Source organism: Brachyhypopomus gauderio, chromosome 7 (assembly GCF_052324685.1).
Source record: "Brachyhypopomus gauderio isolate BG-103 chromosome 7, BGAUD_0.2, whole genome shotgun sequence".
Taxonomy (NCBI): domain Eukaryota; kingdom Metazoa; phylum Chordata; class Actinopteri; order Gymnotiformes; family Hypopomidae; genus Brachyhypopomus; species Brachyhypopomus gauderio.
This window is the reverse complement of record NC_135217.1, coordinates 10,136,629-10,152,338: the sequence shown is the minus strand read 5'-3', so window position 1 is coordinate 10,152,338 and position 15,710 is coordinate 10,136,629. Positions and strand designations below refer to the sequence as shown.

General features: G+C 41.0%; 1 protein-coding gene across 1 annotated transcript in view; it reads right to left on the bottom strand.

Annotated features, from left to right (window-relative positions):
- Positions 1-4,597: 4,597 nt before the first annotated feature.
- LOC143518776 (neuronal migration protein doublecortin-like) overlaps positions 4,598-15,710 on the bottom strand; it is a 48,696-nt gene continuing 37,583 nt past the window's right edge. The window contains exons 4-7 of the mRNA XM_077011534.1: positions 14,982-15,084; positions 13,136-13,225; positions 7,020-7,117; positions 4,598-6,840 (exon numbers count right to left, since the gene is read on the bottom strand). Coding sequence (XP_076867649.1) covers positions 6,781-6,840; positions 7,020-7,117; positions 13,136-13,225; positions 14,982-15,084 — 351 coding nt within the window. The 3' untranslated portion in view covers positions 4,598-6,780. The remainder of the gene's footprint in view (positions 6,841-7,019; positions 7,118-13,135; positions 13,226-14,981; positions 15,085-15,710) is intronic.

Sequence of the window (15,710 nt, the reverse complement as noted above, 5' to 3'; positions counted from 1 at the left end):
CTCACACACACAAACACACTTTGGTTCCATTCTGTGTACTATGAACTGTTGGATTTCTCTGAAACTATTGATAACCACTAGCAGGCATGAAGCTAATGTAATTATTATGGCAACATTACTACAGCCTCAGGTCATCACTGAGGCAAAAGACACTTTAGCGACCTCTATGATATTCAGTATTTGGTCTCCATAACTTATTATAATTATTTTACATTATATTACAAAATAATTAATCAATGTGCTAAAAGATTAATCAAATTCTTTATTAGAAACACTGTGTACAGTTAACACCTGCAGTTTATCGGCTTCCATCCAGAGTCTTGGGAATATGTTTCATGTGGAAGTTGCTGTGAACATGTTTTTAACATTTAGTTGTAGACATGCAGGTCCTCTGTCATCCACTAGGGGGCACTGCAGGGCACTCCATAGCCCAACATCCCATGGGATTGTTTCCATCCCCCAGTTCTTGCTGGTTGGCTAGCCTTAGCATCTCTGCTTGGACCACCTCAATACGCACAACAATGCCGCTACACCACATCACTGCTAATGCTTTGCCCTTTGCCAGAAACTAACCGGTCATGAACAGGGATGAGGGTGTGACCAACAATTTGCCAACATGATCTAAAGTGAAACACCCAGTGAAACACCCCATGAAAGAAATGATGTGTATAAGTAATTATATCTTATAAAACAGTTTGAATCATAATTGTGTACTGTGATGTAATAGGCATACATGTGAATCTAAGGTTCTTTCATTGTGACATCACTAAAAAGAGTGCCGACTGCATTGCAACAGAGCGCTATATTTGGCTATGGTTATATCTATTAGTGAATATTTACAGTGAAGAAAAGACAATGATGCAACTGTGTGCTTTTTGTACTCAAATTTATTGGTTCTTTACAGGACAGCACAGTGGACACAGAGGAACAAGCTGGAAATGACAGAAGTGACACAGCAACTGTCTCTGGGTCGCAGGTCCAAACTGGCCCCAGAGCAGGCACAAGAAAAAATAAACAGGAAAACAGGGTTCGCCACCCAGAACTGTGACCTTGTTACCATGACTACAGCAGAGCATGCAGGCTAAAGTGTTCAGAAAAGTTTCTTTTATTACAAAGAGATGCTTTTTTTTTTAAACGTTCTTTTCTTTCTCTTTTTTTCTTTATTACATTGATTTCCGTGCTGAACCAAAGGAGATATTTTCGCAAGCACACGGATCAGGAGCCTGAAGAGATCCAGCTCCTGATGCCCTAGACTACAGCGCGTTAGCCTACTGTCCATCTACATATCAGACCTGGCAAGGTCCTGCTTTAGAAAGTCAGAAAGAGTAAAAATATCTATGTACAAGTCCCCTGCCTTTTCACACGGCTGAGTTTTAACGGTAGAAGAAGACCCTGTTGAGCAGCAGGAATAGATACGTTTGGGAACTCCGTCAGTTACAACGAAGCTCCGCAGACACACCGCACCTTGCTTACGCATTTACATTTGTTTTCCAGTTGCTTTATTTTGATGTACAAAAAAACAAAAAACACTAGAAAACAAACACAGTTGTTCCCAAAACCCCACATGTATTCCAAGCCTCCACAATATCTACCAAAAGAAATGCACGTCTGTATGCCGCACCATGTTTGCACAATACCTAACAATATAATCCTGCATCATAAGCCCCAGGTCAAAAACGTAATCATTGTTTCCAAATGTGCTCACGATTATTTTGTGCTTCTTTCAAAACCCTACACTTCATAACGTGTAGCTGCGGTGTGCTTACTAGCTGCGTAAATTTGGGGGAAACATTGAAAACACTTTATGCAGCTTACGCTGTATATACATTGAGCATAACTGACAGAGTATATGTTTTGTGAGGCCAGTTAGATATTGTGCAGGTTTTCTACATGGTATTTTGTGGAGTTTGGAAGATTGTGTTTTGGTTTTTGCAAACTGCATTGTTTAGCTGAGACAGATATTTTTAAGCAACTGGAATAATATACAAATGAGCTGAGGCCAGGGTTTGCTGCTATGTTCTGAAATGCGATCTATGCAAATAAGTGCAACAGAAATATAAAAAATGGATATGAGGTGGAAAAGACACATCAAGGTGGAAAAACTGCATTTAAAACTGGTTTCTGCTGATGACCAGAATATGGGTGCTTATTTCTCATTGTGATGTATGAACTGCTGTTCTAAGGATAGCCAGCCTAGATCTTATTTCCATCAAAGCAAAATAATAGTAAAACATGCTTCAGCGTACATGTGTATGAGAAGGCTGGTTAGGCTGTTATGGAACCAGGAGAGATCAGAGCTACAGTGGTGGACAGTTTTGGTCCTTGAGAAACTATGGACTTTAAAATCCCTACTGGTTCTGTTAAATAAATGATGACCATTATGACATCATAATGGGATTGCGTATTCTGTTGATCAGTGCAAGGTGATGTTATAGAGAACCCTTATCTGGCTGTTGGCTTTGGATGCACTAAGGACATTCACATGGTGAGGTCATTTTCAGGAGCCCTGCAATGCTGGAATGGTTATGCAATAGAGCAGAGCTACGGTTTGCCAGATTATCTGGATTATTGCCATGATCCAGCAACGGTGATATGGTAAAACCAGCCAATTTGTTTACTTAATTTTGTTTTATTCAAGATGTTTAAAATGTTGCAGAAAGGCACACATCTCAAATACCCCTGTTTTGCTGTGATTTTCTGAGGTATCAAAGATCAGCAAGATATATACATAAGTTGCAAACATGATCACGCGAGGACAACCCAGACATTCTGGCTGTATCCAGGCATGGGAAGGCCCATGGGAAGCACCAGTAGAAGACCTGATGGGAAAAAATCAGGTCATTTAGGAACTGCCTGAGAAATGAATCTCACGTCTTAGCTGCAGATAGAAAAAACTGGTAGAAGAGAAGCACCCACAAACCGTGGTTACTCCAACCAGGGTTCCTTAAACCATGGTTCCTCCATTCAGGGTTCCTCAAACCAGGGTTCCTCAGTATAAGCTCTAGTAACTGCTGGGTCAGCTCATTACTTTCATTGTATTCCTTCATTAGAATACAAAGGGCCCAAGCTGATCCTAAACCAGTGATGTTATACAGCGAAGTTTGATGCGTCAGACCTCAGGACCATGGTGCACTGCTCTGTGGGAGTGGACAGTGGACGTCTCATTACAAACAATGTAAGATGATGTGACATCAATAAATAACTGCAACCTAACAGTGAGGGGTTTTTTTGCATTGTCATAAATCTTATAAATGCATTCTACCGTTACGATTGTCTCACTGCATTTCTGATTTACACCACTCTCCATCCTGTGAGCTGTGGAGAGCAGTGAAATAAAAGGTTTACATGCTTACATGGTATCAGACAGGAGTCATTTTGGGGAGGGCAGGTCATTTAAGGAGTGACTTGTCTCCGATGGCAATTAAATCTCAGGTTGCTACGTTGATTCTAGGGACCAATGTTTGCCACCAAGCTAGATGCCCACGTTTCTGTGGCAACCGCCAACCAGGATGGGGTCGGAGGGGCTTTAAATGGTGCTGGGCTCATGGCTGGAATAGTAATAGAGGGGTTTTGGCTGCATACACCCTCTGCTTTGTCTCCTTTAAGCTTTCTCTCTCACAATCTCTCTCTCTCTTTCTTTGATGGTATACATTGGTTTTGTACCATTTTAATTCTTCTGGGACAAGGGTCTCCGCCCCTAGCCATCTCTCTCACACACACACACACACACACACACTCACACACTCACACACACACTCACACACTCACACACTCACACACTTACACACTCACACACACACTCACTCACACACTCACTCACACACTCACTCACACACTCACTCACACTCTCACTCACACACTCACTCACACACTCACTCACACACTCACTCACACTCACTCACACACACTCACACACACTCACACACACACACTCACTCACACTCACTCACACTCACGTCCCTGTTTTCTCACCATGCATTGCATTCTGGTAAGTATGGCAGAACTCAGGTATGATGGCATCAAAAGGGCCTTTCTCCAGTTGCCATGTCAACTCAAACATTGCCTTCATTAATGCTTAAGCTTTTAAATCTTTTCCTTACAAAAAAAAAGTCACTGATTCTTCAGCCTCTGGAGACGCTTTGAGCAGGACGTCCAAACCGCTGGTCCTGTCAGAGCTAACAGACCCCCCGGCCTGGGCTCCCGCAAGCAGCCAAACCGTCATTAAGACTCAGCAAAGTATAAATAAGTAGCTCATTAAGTGAAGGACTTGGCAAAAAAAAAAAACAACGTCTCCAGTCATTTATGGAGAATAGTTACGATTATTAATTAACTGGGATATCATTGATATAAAATAGTTCTGTGATTTGGGTAGGAATGCACAGATTTATGCTTGGAAATGATTTTAGTTACATGTTACTGATATGACTGTGGATATCAAGCCATGTACAATAACAATGAGACAATAAATGTGGAAAATGTCAAAAGAGGGTGGAACTGTAGCGCAATTATAATTATTGTGTGAGTATGGGACAAAAACAACAACAACACAAATGCCATAAACAAAAAAAGAATATTTGATTACAGTCAAAACAAGAAGTGGAATAACGTCTCATTTTAATTGTAAAAGGAGAGAAGTTAATACACAGAATGACACCACTGAAACAACTCACCATGATACAGCAGGAAATACATCATCATCATCAGAGAGGAAGTTCAAATTTCATCCCCAAACCAAACGATCAGTGCACCAGTTACTGTGTTCAAGACACAGAGAAAATCTGCACCATGTAAAGTTACCCTAAATACTACAAAAACCAGCAAAACAGCTTCAAACTAGCAGTGTCAGATGTAAAATGTTGTCTTTAAAATGATCGCTCGCTTCAAATTAAATGAGAAGATAGAGTGAAGAAAAGAGATTTACAAACAGCATAACAATTATGGTGTAAGAGGACAGACTTGGGAATTTCAGTCTCAACTTACATTCATTTCTTTTTTTCTCTTTTTATCAAAAAACACAAGATTGCAGAAAAGGCACCATAGAAGGTGAGTTGTGTCCCACCTCCCACTCTTAATGGTGGTGTATGCTTCAGAAGAACACTAATATTAATCCCACTGTTTGAGTGTATTGTGTAGAAATCTGTGTGGAAACCTTTTAAGTAATTGTGTATATTGTCAAAACAGGAAGTTGTGCGTATATGCGTGTGTGTGTGTGTGTGTGTGTGTGTGTACCAATATAGGATCAGACAGACCAAATCAAAGTCTGTTAACATTAAGCAAACTTCATTCTCTGCAAGCAGACCCCAAATTAAAGGAATGGGTAGCCATTATGAAATGATCCACAATTTAAACAGCGATGCTGAACTTGAATGAAATATTGACATTGACCCCATACATTAGACAAAATTAGAAATTATTTTCCAACACACTGCCATGCATTAAAGTGAACAATCTTTTATACCTATAATTTTCAATTATAGAAAATTGAGTTTTGTAGAATGTAAAATGCTAATTTTTCAAATTCTCTTTAGAGGAGTTTCTAAGTAAAAACCTTGACCATGCCATACATACACCACCACCAGAAGAACAGAGAAATAAACAAAATGATAAGCTACTTCCTTCAGTTCAACATAACTTTGGCTTTTTCACATACATTACAGCTCTAGCATTCTTTCAACAGCTAAATTGGGCATTACATGTTACCTTATTCAGATACAAATAGATGTATCAGTACAGAATGCATTCAGTTATCTTTTTTAACCATAAAAAAAACCTGGCAAATGACGGTGCTCGTTTGTCATGTATAGGAACCTAATCATATGGCTTTGGAGTTTCTGTCTTCCTTTTTTAAATGTATATATATATATATTTTAAGTTTTACACCTAAAATCTCAAAAAAGTCCCTCTTCCACTCTTTAGGAAGAGGCTACAGTTGAAACGACACAAACACGTCGGAGGAACACACACGTGCAGTGTGTGCGGCATGGCAGAAACACGAGCCAGAAGCCCTGCGATGAGATGGGGAGTGAGAACGTCTGCACATCCTATTGAGAGGAGTGTGAAGGCCTTCCAAGCAGCACTTCCCAATCATTTACAACCACATCAAACCATGGCACAGACAGAGCGGGTTACATGGAACAGATTAATAAAAACGATCAATGAAACAAGGCTATTTTTTTTGTATAGACTAATACACCTTACTAAAAAATGTCCGTTTGCTGCTTGCCATTCGCAGAACCAAGCATTGAAAAATCAGTATGAAAAAGTTGGTAATTTTAGTTTTAAAGTGACAATAACTAAACAGTTAGCAAAAAGAGCTGCACTGATATGAAACGTACTAACATACACACACTTTACATTTTATATCAGTTTCTGTTATAACTTTAAAAATCACTCGAAAATGCAGGGAAAAAAAACTAATTGAATTAACAGACTGCTCGTAAAAATTGGCATGTTCGTTGTTTCATTGTACATGACTTACAATTGTTGCATGTGCCCTGCACATACAGAACATTTTAAACATTGATACAAAAGAGGGGAATAAACCCGGAAAAAGGTGCCAGAAATGGATGCAACGAATTCTCAAGCAGCAAAGAGTGTAGGAACCACTGCTGCTGCAGCCTGAACAGCTAAAGCCATGGACCAGGGGGCAGCTGGGGTGACAAGTGCACTCCTCCACACCACTAGGGGGCAATGTTGACACTTCAGAGATGCAGAACACCAGAGATACCTCTGACTGGCAGATCAAGTTGATTGATGGGTGTCGATGGAGGTGGGTGGAGTTTACATGGATTCTCCCAGAGAATCATTGTCGTCATCCAGCGAGAGGGGCAGGTACAGATCCTAAAGGTAGAAAGAAAGTCAGAGCTTGAGAAATAGATGAGAAGTTTGAGGGGAAACCCACCTGTACAAATGCAGCGGTACTTATTTCTTTGAGTGTTGTGAGCAGGCAAGAGGTGGATAAATAGAAATAGCAAAGCTGGAGAGAGTAATGGGAGCCATGAGAAAAAGGAGAGACGTACCTTCTGCTTGCGAGTGCTTCCAGGACTGGTGGGTGTGGAGATGGGAGACTGCTTGGAGATGGGAGTAGAGAGCTGACTACTGGAGCCTGTCCCATTAGCTAGAGAGGGAGTGAAAGAGAGAGAGAGAGAGAGAGAGAGAGAGAGAGAGAGAGAGAGAGAGAGAGAGAGAGAGAGAGAGAAGGGGTAGAAAGAAAGAAAAGAGTGACGGACAGAAAGATGAAAGGAGGGAGAAAATATGGAGAGGTGAGTAGAAGGAAAAAGGAAGACCACGAACGATGGGTGGTTGGAGAAGAAAGTAAGAAAGTGATAGAGACAAGGAAGAAAAAAGATAAGACGTAGAGAGAAAATGGAATGGTAAAAGGAACTTTAGAAAGAGAAAAGATTCACTTTAGAAGTGAGATGTGTGTGTGGGGGGGGGTGTGCGTGCTGGAACACATTTGCACGTCCATTTTTCACTCTCTGCAGGTTGCCAAGATACCTCAACACTGTGCTTACATGTGAAAGTGGTGTTGATGAGACACAGCGGCCAAAACGCTTTGAATACTAATTCAAGGTTTTGTTTGTTTGTTTTAGAGGAAACAAGTACGCATTTTGAGCTGATGCCACGACTCTGAATGGCACCGACCAATGAACATAAAGAAGCCAAACAGCGCGGCGCTCTCAGAAGCCGCGGCCAAGCCCGAGTAAGATGTGGTAGTGCGCCCCACCACCCCCACCCTGCTGGACCTAGTTACAGCCTCGTAGGGGTCCACATGACGGGCTTAGGTGGCCTCGCAGGGCAGGTGCACCCTGCTGTAACCAGCTCAGCTCCTGGAGGTCTTGGGGATTAAACGATGCAGTGATCAGGAGTGTCCAGTAGAGGCAGTGGCGGTGCACGAGGACGGCCGGGCGCACAGGGGGCCTGAGATCGCAAACCACTGATTTAGTGTGTGTGTTAACATGATGCTACACTTCAAATAACACAGCAAAGAAACACACTGAAATGCCCTAAAATACACAGACAGCATTTGTCTATTACACATTCACATTCTTGATTTCATCCAGTAATCCACTAATGTAATGTGATTTACACAGGAAATGACAGGGATGGTGTAAATAATAAATGGGTTAGTGGATGTTAAACACAACAGCAGGCTGTAAAATACTGAAAAATGTGTTTTATTTCAAAAGGAAGAAAATGTGTGAGAAAATGACCTTAAACCAATGACAAACAATAAATCAAACGAGAAACAAACTGAAAGGAAATCAATAACCAGTATGAATTAGATTGGGGTTAGTCTGCAAAACAGCATAAAATGTGACAGAAACGACCAATTGGCAGAGAGAGGAGCATTTCTAATTGAGATTAAGATGAGTATCATCATATAAGATGAGGAGAAAGCCAACATGCGTTCATTGCTTATGATGTTATTATGAGGTACAACGGGCCATGACTTGTTCATCATGGGCAAATCCCATGGAAGACACAACAGTGGCCTTTAAACCCCAAATAGAATACAGCAATAAACATATCAGTGCCGTCCACAGTGCTGTGTATTCAGCGGAGTTAATTTGAGCTCTTGGCATTAAGAATTGAACACAGCTGCTCTTCTCAAGTGTAGGAATCGCTGTGGTGTTCAGTTAACATGTCTGACTTCGCCTTATGGACTGGTTGGTAGCAGGAGTCTTTTTTCGACATTTTGACATCACACATGGTGCGGAAAGCCAGTCTTGGTGAGCTCAGTTTGGCCCCCTACACAACAGCCCACATCCTCTAAACCTCCCAGAGGACGGCCGCCCATTTGATTACGTTGGTGAGCTCACTGTGATGGGAAATACAAACACTGGCCCTGGATGAAAATTGTTTCTTTATGATGTAACAATGGTGTTCTAAAGCGTGCAATGGCTCTGACATCAGAGTGTCAGAGTGTTAGAATGGCTCTGCATTATGACGTAAGAATGGCTTTTAGGAAGCTCTAGCCTGGACTGGGTGGTAACAGAATACATGTAATGGCATTGGGCAATCAGGATTTTTTTAAAAGGAAACTGTTCTGTTACAGCAGTACTGTACTGGTACATTTTATAAATATCATAATTACTAGTAGGATTACATTACTACTTAACAATGATAATTGTTGTTTTCTTCTTCCCCCCCCCCCCCCCCCTTTTCTAACACTCAATCATTTGGATGGTTTCCCATGAACGTACAACAGCAGTGAATGTTGCCCGTCTAAATATTGGGTTAAAGTAATTCAAAAGTAATAAAGTAATCAGATTACATTAGTATAGTAATCCTTTAGATTAGGTTATAAATGCATTTTGATCTGCAACAACCAGCAACCATCTGTAATTATTCATCTGTAACACAATTTTACAGATATAATGTATACATTTTATAACAATTAAATTTTTTAATTAAATAAAAAAGATAAATTTTATAACAATTTTCATCTATTATTTTTACAAGCTGACTTTTAAGTGTATACTGGCATGTGTATTAATTGTATTAAAAATAAATTCACAGTTATATGGGGAGTAATGATTGAATATCCCTTGGTAGTGTGTGTGTGTGTGTGTGTGTGTGTGTGTGTGCCCTCTATGTGCCCCATACCCAGCCCAGACATTGTTCTCTTGCTCCCCAGACACAAATTCCCAACCTGGGGCTTATTAGACCTCTCCACTGCTCTCTCTTTTTCTCTGTTTGTCTGTCTGTCTGTCTGTCTCTCTCTCCCTGTCTCTCTCTCCCAGTCACACTATTCCCCTTTGTTCACCTGTGTCTGTCTTTATTTAGTCTGTCTGTCTGTCCCTGTCTCTCTCTCCCTGTCTCTCTCTCCCCGTCACACTATTCCCCTTTGTTCACCTGTGTCTGTCTTTATTTAGTCTGTCTGTCTGTCCCTGTCTCTCTCTCCCTGTCTCTCTCTCCCCGTCACACTATTCCCCTTTGTTCACCTGTGTCTGTCTTTATTTAGTCTGTCTGTCTGTCCCTGTCTCTCTCTCCCTGTCTCTCTCTCCCCGTCACACTATTCCCCTTTGTTCACCTGTGTCTGTCTTTATTTAGTCTGTCTGTCTGTCCCTGTCTCTCTCTCCCTGTCTCTCTCTCCCCGTCACACTATTCCCCTTTGTTCACCTGTGTCTGTCTTTATTTAGTCTGTCTGTCTGTCCCTGTCTCTCTCTCCCTGTCTCTCTCTCCCCGTCACACTATTCCCCTTTGTTCACCTGTGTCTGTCTTTATTTAGTCTGTCTGTCTGTCCCTGTCTCTCTCTCCCCGTCACACTATTCCCCTTTGTTCACCTGTGTCTGTCTTTATTTAGTCTGTCTCCATTTGCTTCCTGTGCCTTATGCTTGTACTTGTGTTGGCTCTGTGCTCCTTCCCTGCTCCACCCCTTTGTCATTTACCTCACCTCAGTCACCTCACCTGTAACTGTCCCTAGGTGTTCACTCCTCCATCCGCTGTGTGTGTGTGTGTGTGTGTGTGTGTGTGTGTGTATATATATATATATATATATATATATATATATATATATATATTCGTGTCTGTATCTGTAATGGTTATTTGTTTCCCCTACTCCCCCTGTTTGGTCTTCTCAGCATATTCACGACGTTTAATTAAAGCGACTAGTGTCTCCCGCTTCCTACACTCACTCGATTGCATTGCGCTCTCTCTCAACACAGCACAGACTCTCTCCTTTACTGAATTATAAATCAGGTGCAGTGACCCACAGTAACAGTCGTCTCTTCTATTTAGATCCTCAGATGCACTCATGTCTGGCTATGGGACGTCTCACTCTCCTTCTGTCTCGTCTATTGCTCCATGCCTGTTCTTGTAATCTCTTCCTTTTTGGAAGAGCTTATTACTGTATATATTTATATGATGTCCCCCCCCCCCCCCCCCCCCGAGTTCTCATTGCTAGTCTGTTTTGTCTTTTTGTGTTGTTTACATCTTCCTCTCTAATAGGCAAAATAATCTGTTTATAAACCACAGTCAATTATATACTACAGCTTTTCTCAGTTGATTTGGTTCATTTCTCTGATCAAAATTGAATCTCCACATCTCCTTGTCACTTGTGCATTTGTCATTGTGTTTCACATTTTGCAAATTATTTTGTATATTTTGCAAATAGTCATGGGCAATTGTCTGTATCAATTGCTTATGTCATGTTTATCAAATGTGTTCTATGGATTGTCTGTTGAATTGTCTTACCCTCCAAAACATTTAGTCTTTAGGTCATTGCCTAGCAGGGCCGGAGTGGGACACTTTTTCAGCCCGGGAGTTTTATGACCAAATCCGGCCCAAAATTATTTTTCCCTCCCAATCGGCCCAAACTAGAGACTGACATGAACCGGCCCATCGGGAATCCTCCCGAATCTCCCGATTAGCCACTCCGGCTTTGTTGCCTAGGTCATTATATGCAAAAGTGCTGAACATATGAATCTTTCTTTTTTACATTTTTTGTTACATTTTTTACATTCATCCTAACGTGATTAAATTGTTTGCAGGTGAACATTCAGTTACAGTAAGAAAGGGAATTGGTGAAGGTTTAGATCAACCAATGGTTTCAATCACAGGTCAGAGGTGCTTCTCATGAACCTTTACTGTAATTGGCAAACCTTTATAGATGCTAAACACTGCAGTTTCACAAAGTCTCATAATGAAAAGACAAGGCTGTGTACAGGGTGAACAGCCAAGAAGAGGAGTAAGACTGTAAGTAAGTAAGTAAGGAGTAAGACTGAGTAAGGAGTAAGACTGTGTAAGACTGTGTGGTGTAAGGCTGAAGTTTGTATTTTGTGTGCAACATGTATTCTTTTATTTGATATACCGCATCATTTTTGAAATCAAAAGCTTAGCTAGTTTCCATCAGAATATACTTACAGTCTGCACTGAGTGTGACTTACAGTTACACTGACAACATGACTAAGTATTTTGACTGCCTTGTTCATAGGCAAAGACACACAGACTAGATATTCTGATGGCACTTACAAATTGATCAACCTAAATATTTGCTTTTGAGGCTAAAATAATTCTGACTGAAGTGCTTTTGCAGGTTTTTCATTGAGTTTTGCTGCACTAACTGCCAATGTAAACCATGACCTGAGAAATGCACCAAATGGTAGGCAGAAAAGCGAACCTACTGAACCTACCTACCTCAAACACAGCCAGGGGGGTGTAATGGAGCACACGTTACTCTCTATCCTTTCTCTTTTAGCATCACTCTCCCAATCCCTCTCTCTTCTTTTCTCCGTTTTAACCTCTCGTCTCTCCCATCAACATTTTAGTATGCTGTCTGCGGTCCTGTATGTATGTTTGTCTGCCTGTCTGTATGTCTGTCTGCCTGACAGTATGTCTATCTGCATAGTCCCTGTGTTTGTGTTGATGTCGGTCTCTGTGTGCTGGTGTTGGTCTGTGTGTTTGTATGCTGGAGTTGGTCTGTGTTTGTATGCTCGTGGTAGTGTCTGTGTGCTGGTGTTGGTCTCTGTTTTGGTGTGCAGGTGTTGATGAGGAAAGTATAATCTCTGTGTGACCCACATACATGCAGACTGTTTGGCCATTTCACAGCTTGTTCTGATTAAAATGCCGATTAAACCTTATCAAACGTTACCTGCTCTTTTCCCCTACAGAGGGCAGTGTTGAGGTACCAGTTAACTCTCCATGGACTGTTTTAATTATTCAAAATCACTGTTGTGTGTGTAATGTAGTGGAACCCCCCACAAGAACTCAGGCAGACTAAAAACAATCACAAGATCAAAATCAAAATAACCTAAGCGTATAAATTATGAATGACATTATAAATGAAAATTAAATATCACAACTCATGAAAACTTTAAAGGCCAGAAGTAACAGTGGTGTCTGGATTTACAATGACTTCACCAGCTGCTCAAGAGAAAATGTGTTCTAGAGAGTTTACCAACCTCTGAATGCAAAAATCGTGAATATACAATTAGCATAGAGTTCAGGGGTTTAGAATGGATATAAATGGCAGTATTAGCATAGAATTAGAGTAGAATCGATGAACAATTTCAAAGAGTGCATTATGTATTTGATAATTGAAGCAATAGGGGTTGCAGTGGGGTTATGTGTAGACATGGTTTCAAATGGTGTGGACACAGAAGAAGACTTTATCACATAACGAATGGCTCACTGGATTCAGCGGGTGACTTGCTACGACGAATGGGGCCTGGACTCTTAGCAGAACCTCTTTGTCCCTTGGGAGCCTTCATTACCCGACACTCTGCAGAGAGAGAGAGAGAGAGAGAGAGAGAGGAGAGAGAGAGAGAGAGATGAGAGAGAGAGAGAGAGAGAGAGAGGGGGGGGGGGGGGGTGCAGGTAGAGGGGACAGGCACACATGGAGAAAGTGAAAAAGTAAGTTGTACGTTGCAAGAATGAGAAATTCTGAATAATAAATGTGTCTTTTCTTTCTTTCATCAAAAGATTACAACAAATCTAAGAAATAAAATAACTAAAAGGCTGTGAGACTAGACAACTGAACATGTAAAGAAAAAAACATACTGTACTATTATAAAACTCAGGAAGGCATGATGAGAAGTACTGTGGGCAGGCACACACACGCGCACACACACACACACACACACACACACACACACACACACACACACACACACACACACAGCAGTTCAGTTTGCCGTCTGGAGCCATTAGCTGCCACCTGCTCTGCTCTGTCTGACTGCTGCTGCCCTAAACTCCCCTGGGAGAGGAAATGGCACTGTCCACACTCATTGAGTGGCAACTACCATTATCTCATTATAGGGGAAATAAATTGGGATTAGTCAATGGAACAGCCAGACACATTATGTAATGTAATTTGTAAATACTGTTAAATAATTTCATGTCTGTATCTCTTTGGCATTAGATTGATGTCATCAAGAGCATTACCTTCATTATATATATGTATGTATGTATGTATATATATATATATATATATATATATATATATATATATATATATATATATATATATATATATATATATATATATATATATATATATATATATAATAACATATATAAGTTTTTCACCCAAAATCAAAATGTAATTTGTGGCCCTCTGGTTCCAAACCTGTAATAATATCCTACCTTGTTTGTTGTTATGCTATCTGTCATGATCCTCCATGTATTCCATGTAGTGACATAGTAAGGCTATTCTTATTGTAAATACACTCCTTATCAAGTGAGCAAACAGATGATGGCGACATCAACTCAGTGGACTGTGAGACATCTGATACACACACACACACACACACACACACACACACACACACACACACACACACACACACACACACACACACACACACACACACACACACACACACACACACACACACACACACACAAAGCAGACCTATCTACATTTACTCCTACCAAAACCTCCCTGGAAATTCAGCCATGTTGACTTTGATTTTATTTGCATTTTTTATGCCTGAATTTAAATTATGTGTCAATGCAAATCTAACTCATTTGAATGTCATTAGCCTAATTCTATGGAGAGTAGTCTACAGACACACACACACACGCACACACACACACACACACACACACACACACACACACACACACGCACACACCTCTGTACACCTCTGTGTCCTGTGTGTTACTGTGTGGGTACAATGGGTTTAGCTGGAAATCTTCAATAAGGAAAAGCTTTTACTTAAAGACGCAGTGCGTTAATTTAAACTTAACTGCTCTATTAACCTATTAGTATAAATTTAAAACGTCTCAGATGTCTGATATCATTTTGTGAGCAGCAGACTCTGGTCAACGGGAGGAAGCCCTTAGAAACATAATCTAGTTATAACATTGAGCGACCTCAACAAGTCCTCCATTACTTAACGCTGTTTAAAAAACACGATAAATAATTATAAAAATTTGGTCTGCTGAGCGGATGTAAAGGTGTAACCCGCTGATTCTGCTGAGGGGAAGGAGCACTGGTGGGTTCAGGGGTCAGGGGTCAGTGCTCAGGGCCTCACCGTTCTCGTCCAGGGAGAAATCGTCCTGTGCGTAGCGGAACTTTTCTGGTCCACACGCGATGAAGACGTCATCGTCGCCAAAGAAGTCCTGGAGACAGGTGACCTGAGAGCGGACAGACAGGAGGGCACCGTGAGCATTTAAGACACAAGAGACACAACAGGGATAAACTGGGAGCAGAAACGTCCTGAAGGACTGTAAGAGTGAAAAAGGAGGTTATTTCACCTGTTTCTAGCTGTGTGGGGTTGTTAAGCAGGCAAACAGCTGGTTCATACAGCTGTTTTAAACAGCTGTGCTATCATACACATTTATACAGCTGACCAGCAAGCACACCAGTTATTGCTTGTGTTAACAGGAATATATATGATGGGTTTATATAGTTCTATCATATGTATAAAAGGTACCAAAGCTTAGGAGCGAACACTGTTGTGAAAGCTGCATCTAATAAGGTGTCATTCCCTGGAGCTCCCAGTTGAATGAAGCAGCTGGTTTAAATGTCACCTTATAAAGAGCAGCTAAATGATGAGCTGAAGCAGTTAAGCCAGTAAGAACCAGCACAATGTACACAAATACAGGAGTCACATATCAGAAATGATTAATACATCACAATCACGCACACACAGACATGTACTCAAACACAGTTTTGCTGATTATACACACAAGCAGCATAAAGACATGTAAAGCAGAAGTCCTGTAATTAGCTGTGCATGCAAAAAGCTTTTCTTATGGTC